At 44.0% G+C, this 15838-nt stretch overlaps 1 protein-coding gene across 3 annotated transcripts in view; it reads right to left on the reverse strand.

Moving 5' to 3' along the window:
- Positions 1-15838, reverse strand: part of Utp20 (UTP20 small subunit processome component) — an 85465-nt gene that overhangs the window by 22974 nt on the left and 46653 nt on the right. For all 3 annotated transcript variants that reach the window (XM_036169704.1, XM_036169705.1, XM_036169706.1), the window contains exons 30-42: positions 12046-12269; positions 11259-11403; positions 10216-10303; positions 8567-8710; positions 8231-8281; positions 7973-8125; positions 5606-5761; positions 5193-5333; positions 4664-4801; positions 3242-3381; positions 2944-3026; positions 925-1214; positions 11-150 (exon numbers count right to left, since the gene is read on the reverse strand). In XM_036169704.1, the coding sequence (XP_036025597.1) occupies positions 11-150; positions 925-1214; positions 2944-3026; positions 3242-3381; positions 4664-4801; positions 5193-5333; positions 5606-5761; positions 7973-8125; positions 8231-8281; positions 8567-8710; positions 10216-10303; positions 11259-11403; positions 12046-12269 (1893 nt within the window). The remainder of the gene's footprint in view (positions 1-10; positions 151-924; positions 1215-2943; positions 3027-3241; positions 3382-4663; positions 4802-5192; positions 5334-5605; positions 5762-7972; positions 8126-8230; positions 8282-8566; positions 8711-10215; positions 10304-11258; positions 11404-12045; positions 12270-15838) is intronic.

Raw genomic sequence — 15838 nt, forward strand, 5'->3', positions numbered from 1 at the left:
TACGCCGTACCTGGGCAGATTTGCCTCCATCACCTCCTGTGGGAGGGACCGCATCAGCTTCACCATGGCAAAAGCCAGGGGGACTCGGACCACTTCCTCCTCATTCACGACCTTTGACTTGACCAGCTTGTGCTCTTCTTCCCTTTTGGTCTACAAGAAAAGTTTAAGGGAAATTCAAACACTAAGGACCACAACGGTATCCTGCATCTGACTGTCCCCCCTTCTCCTGACTCAATCCTGGCCAGTGCCTGAACCTCAGGTCATGGGGCTTGCTACACTGAACCTCTAACTTTACATCTGAAAGACAATTATTCTCTTTTAAGCCTACTCCTAGTTTACGTGTGTGCACGTGTGTGCATATATGTATACAATGGGAGGCCAGAGGTGGGATCAGATGTCCTGCTCTATTGCTCCACCTTATTCCTTTGAGAGTCTCACACTGAACCTGCAGTGAAGTGGACAGCCAGTAAACCTCAGCCACCCTCCCCACAGCACTGGTGTAATGGCATGTGGCACAGCCATTCCCAAGTGTTTAGGTGGAGATCAGGGGACCGGAACTCAGGTCTTCATGCACAGCAAGTGCTCTTACTCTGCTTGTCTCTGTTAGAGCTAGTTAACTCTGCTGCTATAATGCAAAACAATGACTGTTTTCTAATAAAACTTTATTTATTAAAAATAAAACAAAAAACAAAAACAAAAAGCCCACGCTGTTTTAGACCAAGAAAGAAAGGCTCTGAGTATATGAGAACGCACTGTTAAAAGTTACCCTTGTCGACCAGGAAAAAGATAGATTGTCTGACCACAATGTTTGCCTCAGATGATATTTAAATAGCACAGAAGTAGCCAAAAAGCAGAAAAGGGAAATAGACTCTAGTGTTTAATTAAGCTTTCTTTGGCTGCAGCATGTGCTGGCCCAGTCCTTACCGCAGATGCCAGGCACTTGTGGAGCCTGGGGAGGATGTCCCCAGTTATGGCTCCCTGGATGGTTTTAATTGTTCTTTCCAACTCTTCCTTAGTCCGAGGAAGGAAAGAGACAGGCTTCGAGCTGCACACTTGTTCCGAAGTTGCTGCCCCACCAGACGCAGCTGCCTCGGGGACTTCCACTGGCTCCCTGCCATCTGATAAACTCTTACAGGTTTGTTCCTTCTCTTCCTCATCCAGGTGTTCCAATTCCATGGCTTCATGTTCCAGTAACTCAGTCATTTCAACTGTGTCTGTAACAAAAGTCACCTTTAATTAAATAAGGAAATGTCACAGCCGGGTGTGGGGGTTCACACCTGTTTACAGTCTTAACCAAGTTAAGAATCTTAACAGTGGTACTCTCAAGAGGCCGAGAGAGGAGGATTAGAAAGTTTGAGGCTAGCCTGAGCTACATAGTCAGATTCTGCCTGAAAATGAGGTGGAGGAGGAGGGGGTGGAAGAGGAAGAGGAGGTGACAATAATGATGATGATGAAGCTATGCAGCTGTGATAGGCTGCCTGCTCTTTCCATCAATATCTATCATCCAGTAGATAATACTGATTTCCAATTATAGGCTGAGGAAGCAGCGGGGAGTGAAAGGGCTGTGGGTTTTACCTTCTTACAGTTGAGAGTCCAGTGAGGGACAGAGACAAGGAAAGGGTGACCTGGCCAGGACATGACTATTTTTGAACAGTTGGGGGGGGGGGGGGGCACACTGCAATTAGGATTCTTAGCCAAGAGAAGGTTTCCTAAACAGAGTGGTTGCAGAAACTCCCATTTATAAGAACGAGAAACTGCTATCAGCTGTTGGCTCTCATGTAGAAATTTGCCTTCTGGGATTCAGCTTACTTATTTACATTTGCTGTGTTGGGTAGAACTCAGGGCCCAGTGCTTGTGTGCTGCACCACTAAGCTACACAGCACATTAGAGAAAATGAAGCAGTGAAGTACTGTGAGGCAAGTCCAGTTGTGACCCTGTTAACACACTATCTTAGTTAAGCACCTCACTGCTATGCACTTTCAACTCACAGTGAAAGGGAAGAGGCACCTATCTTGCAAAGCTTCTGTGAGAACTGAATGAAGTAAGTTCTATAACTGTCTAGAACATGCTTGTTATTCCACCAACTACTAAAAAAACAAAGTCCCTTCTTTTGTCATTTATTGACTGTGAAACTTGGTTATCTTAGGTAGCCAAAGCTCAGATTCTATTATGAAAATCCAGGTTACTAATGGGTTCTTAAGGGATGCCTATCAGAATGACAAGATACTGCCCATCTGCTCAAAAAATTCCATTTACCATTTCATTGTTGTTGAGCATTTTTTTTTTTTTTTAAATTTCAAGACAAGGTCGCTCTGTAGACCAGGCTGGCCTTGAACTCACAGAGATCTGCCTGCCTCTGCCTCCCCAATGCTGGGATTAAAGGCGTGCACCACCGCCCGGCTTATTGAGCATTTCAAACTAACATATGAATTAAGAACTAGCAAATGAAAACTCTTGGCTCAGCATCATAAGGGACTGTAAGTCAAAGATGCTCTTCATCCTCAACCTGGATGTGAAGCTCCCTCCACCCTGGACTGGTCCAGTGCTGACTCAGGCTACCCTGGGGAGAGTTTTGGCTGTGTCTAAGTGGGATGCTGCTCTGTCACAGTCTGATGACAGTACAGAGGAGGCTGCGCAGAGGAGACAGAAGGAAGAAGGCTGTCCTGAGCTGCTGGTCCCCACAGGCGGGCTGCCATACATTAGGGATCAGACCTCTAGGGCCGAAACAGCGGCTCAGGTGTTTCCATCGTACAATTGTCGATGTGTCTTCTATACAGGAAGTAAGATTTCATTAGAATAAGCCTCTCATTTATTTCAGTTTCTTTCTGACTCAGTAACTGGTCCTTACTACAAAGAGAAGAAAAAGCAGTGCATTTTGCCATCTTTAATTATCACAAATTATCCAGGAATAAAATGAGACTCTAAGAAAGTTGCAAAACGTACTTTCTTCATTCTTAACACTTCCCATTTGTTCTTCAAGAGTTTTGTAGTCAAAATGGAACGCTTCCAACACAATCACCAGCAAACTGTCAAAAGATAAAGACAAGCCCTGTGATTAGCAGTATCATCTATGAAGGGGAGAGGGACCTTGAGATAGCAACAGGACAACTGTTTACCACGTGACACTACCGAGCATACTGTAGCTACATTCACACAGGGAGCACACTCGAGCTCTCAGAAAGCCCCCTTTAGGAAGCAATGCTTAGGTTACACATTAAAGACAACAAACAATCGACTATACCTGACGCCCAGCTTCTGGTTGACCTGGCCTGTCTGCAAGACATGAATGAAATGTTTCAAGTAATACACATAGGCTGGCCAAGACAGGTGTCTGCAGATAGCTCCAATAACCTCTGTGGCAGCAATGGTTATGTTTTCATGCTGTAAACAAACCGAGAGCATCAATGTACAAGTAACGCTAACAGACCACGAGGTTAATTTGGTAAACACCACAGGGTAGCAGGCTGTCGGAGATTACAGAAGGAAAGAGACTACCTGTTCTTTCACAAGTAAGTTTACCAACCACTGTCACAAATGCTGGTTTGGACACTGTGCATGCTTGTCAAAGAAATCATCCTTACTCCTTTTCCTACCCTAATCCCAGGAAAGGATGGCATCAACGTCCTTAATCCTTTAATATTCTTTAATATTAAGACACTCTGAACTCCTTGCTACCCAGATCTTCCAGATGGGTTCAAGACTCCTGGCAGTGAATGAGAAAGAAAAGCAGTTGTGGTCAATGTCAAAAGCTACATACTACTAGAAAAGTGGACAAAATAAACCCAATACAGCAAGAAATAAACTTCAATACAGCAAGAAAACAGTGCTCCCCAAGAGGAAGGTGAGGGAGCGAGTGCTGCCATGACCTGAATTTTCTGTACACAGAGAACTGTGGGTTCCTGCACAGGAGAAGAACCCAGAAGAGTCAACTGGTCTCTGAGTTAGAGACAGACGCTGTGCATGGTAGTTGGTGTACAGGAGTAGAGTCTACAGTCCAGGGAGATGAAAGAGGCCTGCTTGAGAAAAGGCTCCTTGATCTGAACACGACACTGAGTTGGTTGTTCTTACTGGCTTTTAAAACTGGAATTCAAGGAAGCAACCTTTGAAGGCTGGGTATGGTGGTACATGACCACAGTCCTGCTACTGGGAGGGGAGGAGGGCTGTAAGTTCAAGGCCAAACTGGGTAACACAATGAACCACCCCCACCCTCAAGAATATGGAAAGAAGGAAGGATCTTGCTAGGCATGGTGACTCAGGCCTATAGTCCCAACACCTGGGAGTCTGAAACAATAGGATCGCTGTGAGTTTGAGATCAGCCTCTGCTACACAGTGAGTTCTAGGACAGCCTTAGTACAGAGTAAGGACAGCAACTGGAAAGCTGAGATGGAAAATGGAGAGTTCAAAGGCACTGTGGGCCACACAGTGAGATCCTTTCTCAAAGAACCATAAACCATTTTAGAAATCTAGAAATTTCTAGGAACGGGAATTTTATTTTTATTTTAAAGGTTGGCCCATATGTGCAAATAATAATAAAATATATTTACAATTTACATAGAATTTCCCATGTGCCAGGAGTGGCTCTAAAAAATCATTTATTTCCATCTAGTTATGATAAAATTAGTATGGTTACTAATGCTTATGCTTCCTACACCTAGTGGTTTACCTTGAGCAGTTTCTCATCAAGAATTGGAGTCATGGCATAAGGCATGATGTAATTCTGAAGAGATTTAGAAGACAGCACAACCTGCCCTTCCAGGAGTTGTTTGGCCAGTTTCTTCAGGGCTCTCGCTCGTCTGTGGATCTAGAAAATTAGATAAAACATTCAATGGTTACTGCACACTCTCTGCTAAAATCACCTCTGACTCAGCCCTATGTGCTTTTCTCTGAACTGTGTAAAGGCGGGAAACCCTGGTCACATACTAGGTGACCAAATACTTGGGCCTTGATTTGTTTTCAGAAATGTAATGCATAGCACTTAAAAATGGACCTGAACACTTAGGAAAACTGGAGAAAGTTGACACTGTTATGATTTGTGTTTGGTGATGCCACCAAGAAATGAGATTCCCAGGAGATGACCGTCTCATAATCAAATTTGCCCGATGGCTATGCAGAGCAGGGAAAGGAGCTGGGAACCTTGGGCCATCTTTGCAACGAGGCAGAGTTGTTTCAAGTGTTACTCTGAACGCATCTACCTGAATGTGCTTCATGTTCTCAAAGAAGTCCATTTCCGGGTCAGTGTAATGAGTGAGCTGCACCAAGTCCTTAAATTCCAGTTGATTTGGAAAAGTTTGAATCAAACAGGAAAGGATCAGAGTATAATCATGTTGAACACTCTGCAAACATCAAGATGAGACAAAAAAAAAAAAAAAAGTATTTAAAAGTATCCGCTTCCTAGATAATATAAGGTAGATGAAAACGCTATGGCTATTTTAAGTAAATCATTTCTTCCCCTGTAAGAAAAAAAATTATAAAATAAAAATCCAAGTCGCACCACTCCCGGCCACCTTCTCCTCGGAAGACTTGGGGACTGACTGAGTTATTATACCAAGCCTGACTGCTCTGCAACAGCGGAGGGGAAGCACTGCAGGCAGTAGTAAGGAGATACCTCTGTCGGGCTCTTCAGTCCGCTCCTCAGTCTCTCCAGCAGAGTGCGCTGGATGATCTCCTTGTAGTCCTTCTCTGTGACACTCAAAGCAGCTAGCCTTTGGATGATACTTGTCAAGCACATGCAGGCATTGTCACTTAAAGACATGTCTCCTAACTGAAAGAAAGAAAAAGCCCAAGTTAGTCCACTGTTAATAACTGCTATCTACTAAAACAATACAAAATGTTGTTTCCCCAAGAAAGCGAAACCCTATCAAAGCTTTCCTGCAAAACCCTACTAAGAAGTGCCTGTGGCCAGGTGGTGGCAGCACATGCCTTTTTTTTTTTTTTTTTTTTTTTTGGTTTTTCTCTGTGTAGCTTTGGGGCACATGCCTTTAATCCCAGGAAAGGAGGCAGAGTTAGGAGGATCTCTGTGAATTTGAGGCCAGCCTGGTCTACAAAACAAGTTCCAGGACGGCTAGAGTTACACAGAGAAACCCTGTCTCAATGCCCTCCTCGACCTCCAAAAGAAAAAAAAAACAACAACAAAAACAAACAAACAAACAAACAAACAAAAAACAAAAAAAATCAAAAGAACTTGTGAGTCCAGAGGTTTTCCCAACTCAGCTAGCAGGTAGATGCAGCCTCCTTGTGCTGAAATTTGACATGATAAAGGAAGAAATAAGCTCCGAATAGAAACTCCCTTGTCCACATCCCAGATGAACTCTTAACCGCAGAGAGAGTAAGAAATGCCAGTTACTTGAGGCCACTGCAGGTTAACAATGGTCACTGGCTTCATTTCCTGTTTCAGATTTCATTCCATTGAGTAATATGGCACTTAATACGTTCTTTACCTCTAGTGAATCTTCAATAAAAGCAGATAAACCTTCTGCTAGGTTAAGTATCAGTTAACCTAGAGATCAACATATTGAAATACCATAAAATTCATCCTTTTAAAGTTCAATGGTTTTAAAATGTTTACGTGTGTGTGTGTGTGTGTGTGTGTGTGTGTGTGTGAGAGAGAGAGAGAGAGAGAGAGAGAGAGAGAGAGAGAGAGAGAGAATGCACACACATGTGGAGGAACACATGTGTGGAGGAGGGCAGAGGGCAGCTTTTAGGAGTCAGTCCTGCCTTCCACCCTAGTAAGGCAGAATTTCTACTGTTGCGAGTACTTCAGGTTAGCTAGCTACCAAGCTTTGGGGATTTCTTTTTAAAGATTTATTTATTATGTATACAGAAGAGGGCACCAGATCTCATTACAGGTGGTTGTGAGCCACCATGTGGTTCTGGGAATTGAACTCAGGACCTCTGGAAGAGCAGTCGATGCTCTTTAACCTCTGGGCCATCTCTCCACCCCGCTTTGGGGATTTTTTAGTCTCCCTCTTCCATCTTGCTGGAAATACCACATCTGGTTTTTCACATGTGTGCTGGGGACTGAACTCAGGTCATCATCAGTCTTGACTGGCCCTCATGGGTTTTAGAATATCAAGAAGGCTGTGCAACCATCACTGGTACCTCCTTTCCAGAGGTTCCATCCTTGTTATTCCCTCAACCATCACTGGTACCTTCTTCCAGAGGTTCCACCATTGTTATGTCCTCAACCATCACTGGTACCTCCTTCCAGAGGTTCCACCATTGTTATGTCCTCAACCATCACTGGTACCTCCTTTCCAGAGGTTCCACCATTGTTATGTCCTCAACCATCACTGGTACCTCCTTTCCAGAGGTTCCATCATTGTTAATCCCTCAACCATCACTGGTACCTCCTTCCAGAGGTTCCATCATTGTTATTCCCTCAACCATCACTGGTACCTCCTTCCAGAGGTTCCATCATTGTTATTTCCTCCCTATAGCTAGCTCTTGGCAAACATTCAGCTCTTCTTGAAGACAGGCTGGTTGTGGTGTTCCACGAGGTAGGACGTGCTGAAGAGGTGGAGGCAGGAATAGCTGTGAGCTTGATGTCTGCCTGGTCTACACAGAGTTCCAGTTCAGACAGACTCCACATTGAGACCCTGTTTATATGCAAATATTAACCAAACCAAATAACAAACCAACAAAAGACAGGAGCCTGCTCTGCAGAGCAGGCTGGCATCAAACCTACAATCCTGTTCTGCCTCCCCAGGGGTGAGATTGTGGAAGTGTGTCACCACACTCAGGCAATATATAACTTGTTGATTTGATTCCAACTGCTTCCATGTATTTATTAACACTTTAGTCCTTCAAATCATCAGAGTAGCAGAAAGTGGTTCACAAAACAAAAAGTCAGCATTTAAAAGAAAAATCTGCCCTAAAAACACCTGTCCTCTTTCTGAAACAAATTTAGGAATTAAGTCACTGTATTTACTGGTGTCCTATCTAAACAGTCTCAACGTCTGCCATGAATACCCACCTCCATATTATAGAAGCAGTTATGCATCACAGGGACCAGGTAATCAGCATCCACTGTCTGCATCTCCTTTATGGTAGAGGTGATGGTCTGGAATGCTGAAAAGCGGACGTCAAAGTTGATGTCATCAAGATGCCTTTTATCAAAGGCATTAAGCTACAAGACATGATGGTGGAACCATATAAGTAGGCAGATATTAGGGTTAATAAACCAAAATGGTAATACTTTTGAAGCCAAAAAGAAATGAGCTTTCTTTCTTACCTTTACAATGTCTGTAATATATGTTAGTCCACGTTCAAAATCAGACAGACTCTGAAAGGAAAGGGCAATACGTTTACTCTTTGAGTTCTAGGAGGCAATTTCTTACTGTTTTGCCCAGGTTGGCCTTACCCTCCCAGCTTGCAGGGCTGCAGCACCACTCCTGGCCATGAGCATAATTATTAATGGATAAAGCTGTCATTTTTCTCTCTAATCACCCCAGTTCTCCAAGACCATTCGACTTCATGTATCATCATACTAGGACAAAGGTGGCTTGCTCTGATGTTTTATGGGACAGAAAGAAAGGACAATTTGGGATAAAAAGTGCCCATTACATACCTGGAAAACGGTACACAGCAACTGTCTCGACAACTTGTTCTTAATAACTGAGAAGAGTTTGGCCAGAGGTTTGAGGAAGCTACTGGGGTCCTGACAATGCTGTAACAAGTTCTGTACTGTCACTAGGATATCAAGTTCTGTATCCTGAGAATCAGGAGAAGTGCATTTCAGTATTTCAGAAATGTGGTGATTCATTGTGTCCCCCAATATATTGTGTACCCTAATAAAGCTTATCAGAGGAAAAAGCCAGCCACTATAGTAAACATAGAAGTCAGGCAATGGTAGTGCGCGCCTTTAATCCTAGCATTCGGGAGGCAGAGATCTGTCTGGATCTCTGTTGAGTTCAAGGCCACATTGGGGACAGAGCCAGGCAGTGGTGGCACATGCCTTTAATCCCAGCACTAACCATAGAGGTCTGGAGGTCTGTACAGACAGACAGGAAGTGATGTAGCTGGGCAGAGAGAGGAAGTGAGATACAGAACAGAAAGGCATATAGGCGTGGGTAGACAGGAAGCAGGTCTCTCTGGAGACTGAGGTGTTGGTGAGGTGAGGTTGGCTGTGGCGTGTCCTATTCCTCTGATCTCTCAGTTTTCACCCCAATATCTGGCTCCGGGTTTTTATTAATAAGACCGTTTAGCAATTCATGTTACACAGAAAACTGTATTTATTTACATTCACACACACACACACACACACACACACACACACACACACAGAGTGTTTACATATTTTGAGATCTCGTTTTGATACTTGCAATCATCTTCCTGCCTCTGCTTCCTAAAGTGCTTGGATTACAGGTGTGTACCACCATACCCAGTTCAGTTTGTACTTTATGATAGCATTGGAAATAGTTATAAGAATTGGGAAAAATTATTTCATGGCATTTAAAAAATTAGCATTTTATCTTAACACAAAATCTATAGTTACAGTTCCTTCCTTCAATTCTATAGAGAGTGTATGTGAGTGTGAAGCACTCTCTTTGGTTGGATAATCAAAGCGGAGCCAACGGCTTGAGCATGTTGAGAAAAATGGATGCTTCTGGCTGTGTATAGATTTGTGGGTTTATAGCTGATGACTGTCTGGTCATTCCTGATACAAGATCTCTTGGCCCATACCTTTAATCCCAGCACTCGGGAGGCAGAGCCAGGCGGATCTTAGTGAGTTCGAGGCCAGCCTGGGCTACAGAGCGAGATCCAGAAAAGGCACAAAGCTACACAGAGAAACCCTGTCTCGAAAAACAAAACAAAACAAAACAAAACAAAACAAACCCTGTTAACTAGACTTAGTTTTAGAATCTGATCAAAAACTCTTGGTTGAATATTAAAAGAGAGATTTCTCACTCAATTTTGCCAGTGTGATCTATACTCATGACTCCACAATGCACAATGAACTTCTTGGGCTCTATCTGTTGTTAAAGATGGAAGAATCCAGGATGGGACAGAAGCTAATAGCAGGGGGTGGCAGGTGATGACTTCTCTCCCATCTGTTCTAGCCCAACCCCCCCTCTACTTCAAATGTTTGACTTCTAGACAGCCTTAGATTTTCTGGAACAACTACACCACAGCAGTTAACCAATAAAATCATCCATGTAAACAACCCAAGGGAACAGCACCCCTCTGTGGACAGAGAAACCGTCCTATGAACTGTACCTGAGCAACATTGCCCCGGAGGAGGAAGGGAAGGAGAAGTGTAATGAGGAGAGAACTTTGCTCTTTGTCTTTCATAAACTTGCTTATCCTAAAGAAGACAATGGACATGTTAGGAAGATGCTCCAGGAAGAAGCAGCGCTAAGCCATAAGCAGCAGATAACCGTCAGCTGGGCAGCGGGCACCCCCTCCCCGCTCCTGCTGTATCGTTTTCACAGTATCTGGTTGTCTAGGTGGCTTCTGATGCCAGTCCTGTAATCAGGCAATTCAGGCTTCCTTATTTTGCAAAAGAGTAACGTTCTTCAGCACCACCACTAAGGTTTTGCACACACTATTTCAATGCAATTCCATTAACAAGGGCACAGCAGAGGAATTATTCGCCCATGCTGCTTGGAGAAAAACAGACTGAGAGGAGCAGCTGTAGTGCAGTGGGGAAGCATCAGCGCGGCCTGCACGCCGGCCTCGCCTGCACGCCGGCCTCTTGGAGCCCAGGGCTCATCATCTACCACGTCGATGACCCGGGTAACAGCCAACACTTAGAGAAACTTAGAAACGTAAACACAATATCCTGGCTTCTATCCCAGTTTATCATTTTTATGTTGCTGAAAGTAATATTGAAAAGTTGTCAATGTTTCATAATGCTTACATTAAAATTTAAGATAAAATCATTTCTTACTAACTTTGCCTTTAGAGAAACCGATTATATATTATTATTTTTACTGCCAAAGTCTTTGAGAAAACAGTTTGCTTTTTCTAGTATTTTTAGTGATCTAACAAAACTTGAGACTGATTAAGCAGATATGCAAAGGAGGAGCAGGCAAGTCTGACCAGGGCCTGGAAGTCTCAGCAGGTGCTCGGCCCTCCCTCCTCCCTCCCCTTCTTCTGTTTGATGTTTAGTGCTGGAGATTCAACCAGCACATGCCCTGCACATGCTTTTTTCCCCTCTAATTTGTTCTTTTTTTTCCTCATTTGTTTAGCTAAAGGTTTTAAAAACTTAAAACCTATGAACGTTCATCGTACCTTTTAAGGACGGACATGCCACTTACTTTGAAAGAATGCCGAGCTCCTTACTGACTTGTGCCCTGTTCTTCTTCTTCTTCACCTTTTCTGCACTTATTGTGCTTTTGCTGAGATACTGAAGAATTGCAGGCACGTGAGGCAGAACCAGTCTTCCTCCCACAGTGACAGGCTCTGAAACAGTTATTGTTTCAATTAACTCTCCTTCACTATATAGCACCCTCTTGATGACAGACAAGCAAAGTATTCGACTATTATAAATAACCTCTTCTTCCTTAAAACAGAGACACCAGCAGCTAAATCACACTTATTTGTTTGTTTGTTTGTTCATTCGTTCATTTATTTATGGTTTTTCCAGGCAGGATTTCTGTGTGCAGCCCTGGCTACCCCCAAACTCGCTCTGTAGACCAGGCTGGCCTTGAACTCACAGAGATTCGCCTGCTTCTGCCTTCCAAGTGCTGGGATTAAAGGTGTGTGCCATTACTGCCTGGATTTTAAATTACCAATTCATGTAAGACCTTAGGGTACATAACTCATCACTTACAACAGTGCAGGAACTGTTGGGCTAGTGTAACAAAAGAATTCAGGCTCAAGAGTGCAAAACACTGCCCAGTGTCCTGGAGGACAGCTAAGAACTTCCTGGGAAGAAGTAATATACATTCCTACATGTGCAATGAATTTCTAATTACACGCTTCTCTGAGAAAAGAAACCTTTCCACACAGGCTGTTAAGAAAGTCAAATGCTACTGATTCTTTTCTGAGAGCAACAGCTACCTATGAAGTCTATGAACCATCCGCTTTGCACAGGGCACACACCTGTGCTGTCTGCCACCTCGGCGAACATACAGCCAGTTATCGGCAAGCTCGGCACTGTTTCTGTGGGCTCAAAATCTGGAAGGTTAAGAAGATCATCGACTATGTCCATTATAATGCTAGCTGTGGCATCGGACAGATTCTTTGCAGAGAGAACTGCAAAGACATTGGTCAGGATATCACATTCTGGGTGTCCAGGTTTCTGTTTAGCCAGAAGAGGGAAATATCTGCAAGGAGAAAGACATTGTAACAATTACCTTATTTCTCAGTATCTTTATGTCTAAAACATCCCATAAGAGTTTTTGTGTTGATTTTAACAGGCATATGTGTATATGAAGAGAAATTACTCTACGAACATTCTATTACACACACACACACACACACACACACACACACACACACACACACACACACACACACACACCTTCATGACATCTCTATGAGGTACCACTATTTCACATCGCAGGTGAAGAGGGCAGACCTGCTAAAGCCACTGAGCTATCGTAAGAAACAGCAGAACTGAGACTCCAGTCACCGTTGGACTTCCAGTCTCAAATCAAGCCTTTTCTAAAGAGCCCAGGAAAGTTCGGTTTTCAGTACGGTTTCTAAAATGCACTGTCTACAAACTCATCTAGAGATCTATGGATGACAGCATAGTGTTGTATTATGTATGTGGATATAGAGAACTCAGAGATTACGATCACTTGGAGAGGATGAAGCCGCTCTAATAATAAAGCACCCAGGAAGAAGTAGAATATTCCTCCATGTAGAAACATATCAAATAATTTTTAGGAAAAAAACCTTAGGTAGATTTTAACTTTATCACTGGAGAGAGTTCAAGTACTTGGCACCAGCAAACTAACAGAAGTTCCAAGCAGTTCTGTTTCTGTATTTTTGGTCCAATTAATACCTGACATAGTATGGACAGGCTTCAACCCTTCGCGCACACACACAGCAGCAGCAGTTATTTCTGCTGCGTCAGCTCCATCTGTTGTCTCTGCGTCGTGTCTGCACGTGTGGGAGGGAGCACGAGGAGGCTGGAGGTCAACTCCAGACGTGTGCTCCTGCGCTGTCTTCCTCCACTTTTGTTTGCAAACAGAGTCTCACTGGCACGGACCTTTGCTAAGCGGGCTAGGCCAGCTGCAGTGAGTGTCCACCCATCTGCCTGCCCTTACATGCTTCTGCAAACAGAACTCCGGTTCTCACCTTGCCCGGCAGGAACCTCACTGACTGATCCATCTCCCGGCCCTAGGGTCTGTTACTTCTGTCTTACAGTGAACAAGCGGAGGATCAGAGTCCCACGGTGCACTGCACATGCCCATGCTGAAGGGGGTAGCTTAACCAGAAACTTCAACCACCCTCCGGACACACAAAGAGTACCAAGTACCCCTGTGTTAACAGGAGAACTGTGGCCGGGTGGTGGTGACATACGCCTGTAATCCCAGCACTCGGGAGGCAGAGGCAGGTGGATCTCTGTGAGTTCGAGGCCAGCCTGGTCTCCAAAGCGAGTTCCAGGAAAGGTGCAAAGCTACACAGAGAAACCCTGACTCAGAAAACCAAAACATGGTGCTGGAGAGATGGCTCAGAGGTTAAGAGCACTGGCTGTTCTTCCAGAGGTCCTGAGTTCAAGTCCCAGCAACCACATGGTGGCTCACAACCATCTGTAATGAGATCTGGCGCCCCCTTCTGTATATATAATGAATTAATAAATCTTAAAAAAAAAAAAGAAAAAACCAAAACACCACCACCACCACCACCGAGAACTGTGGAGGGAGGCACACTAGGGCTGTCTGTCTCTCCAACAGCCTCCGCTCTGATGTCTTAGGTAGACAATTAGAGAGTACAAGCAGGAGTGATGGGGAGGCCGCTGGGGCACAAAGCTCAGAGGAAGAGGTGGGGGACATGGGGACATGGGGGATGTCGTGACTAGAATCAGCGCAGCCAGGTCAGTGCCAAGGCGCCCAGACCACAGTGCCCGTCCTGGCTCATTATTACTTTTCTAAAATTACATGTCTCCATCTGCAGTAGTGTTTTAGTTTGTACAACCGGACAGTATACAAGTGTTAGCTAGCTTGAGTTCCCCAAAGTTTTGAGACAATACACTCTTCCTTGTAAGATTATGGATAGCAGATACAGCTCAGCTCAGCTCTAACTGTTAATGCAAAAGCCAACTGTTTCTATAGATGGAAAAATCAATTTTAACATCTGATTGACACTACGTAAGGGGCAGCTTTACTTTTTTGTACAGTGATTTATTTTGTGTGTGCGCATGTGTATGAGTGAGTGTGTGCTACTGAGCAGTACCTGTGAAAACCCAGAGGGCAGCTTGTGGGAACCAGTTCTCTCCTCCCACCATCCTGTGCCTCTAAAGGATCAAACTCAGGTCATGTGCCTTTGCCCGATGAACCATACTGCTGGCACTAGGTCCATGCTAATGCTAGTTATTCTGCCCTTGAAAAGAGTACCATCCTCATGAAGTAGTGCCTGACACATTTATTCATCCACTCTTCCGCATACGGCTTTCTGTGTGTGTCTGTGTGGACTGGGATTCTACAGTCACTCAGGCCTCCTGGAAAGACTTCTCAGGTGAGTATTACGTAGGGAAGGAAACAGCTGGAGTTACAGCCTAGGTCCTTTGAAAGAGCAGCAAGTGCTTGTAACTGCTGAGCTACCTCTCTAGCCCACTGTCTACTTTCTCAGCAAAGAAAGAGGAAGAAATTTCAGGATGCATGAAGTGATGTCCAATGTGGACGTGCCTTGACTAAGAAACCAAATAAAGTAAGACCAAGCTGTACTGTGGTACCTTCCTGGACTAAAGCCTTGTTGAGTGGCCTCATACATAACTACAGAACTTGTCTCAAATACGACTACAGAACACTGCTGATGGCTGCTCAAGAGTAAGACCCAACATCGCCATATCAAATGTGGAAATAAGTGAAGTGAGGCCTTTTCCTAGCAACAAATAGGCTCTCCTACTAGTGAAGAGAACAGATGAAGAAAACGATATTTCTGGGTTTTAGGGGAAGTCTATTTCACAACAAGAAAACACTCATGCCATAATGATAAACGATAAAAAATTGGTTATACAATAGGGTCCCAATTTTGTAAAAACCAATGCCATAACTTTAAATACACTACCAGATCAATATCAAAGCATTCCCTGACACAGAAGCTGCATGTTTACTTAGACAGGAGTTTTTTTTAATTCTCCATTTCAATTAAGAACTGGCAAACAGATAGAATTGGCTATCAATGAACAAATGAGCACTTATTTTTTAGGAAAGCAGGCCAAAACATGTGATGAAGCCACTCTTTACATGATCTACATTCCTCTCCCTTGGCCAGGTCAGATCAAATGACTGATGCAATTATCACACAGTGGAGGAAGGTACTCATCCACTGCCATGCCCGGGCATCACTTTGGATTTTATATACACTTTTCATTTACATCATATTGCAAGATGTACCTTTACCATTTTTGTTGTGAATTACACACATATTACAGAGGGCTATGACGGCTCATGAGCAGTCAGGAAAGGCTGGTGAGGTGGGGGCTGAGAGTGAGATAGTAGTTACTGGAGGCCAGGAAGGGCAGGACGGAGGAGGGACGGGAACTCTGGGCAGCAGGCACCACTGAGCTTTGGACTCACCGCACTAGGGTGACACCAGGCAAGGCTAAATGCATATTTCTAACAGGATGGAAGAAAGGATACTGAATGTTTTTACAAGAAAGGAAAAAAATATTTGAGGACATATGTTCATCCCGATTTTTACACTGTACAATGTATTTATGTAC

Source organism: Onychomys torridus, chromosome 20, assembly GCF_903995425.1.
Source record: "Onychomys torridus chromosome 20, mOncTor1.1, whole genome shotgun sequence".
Lineage (NCBI taxonomy): Eukaryota > Metazoa > Chordata > Mammalia > Rodentia > Cricetidae > Onychomys > Onychomys torridus.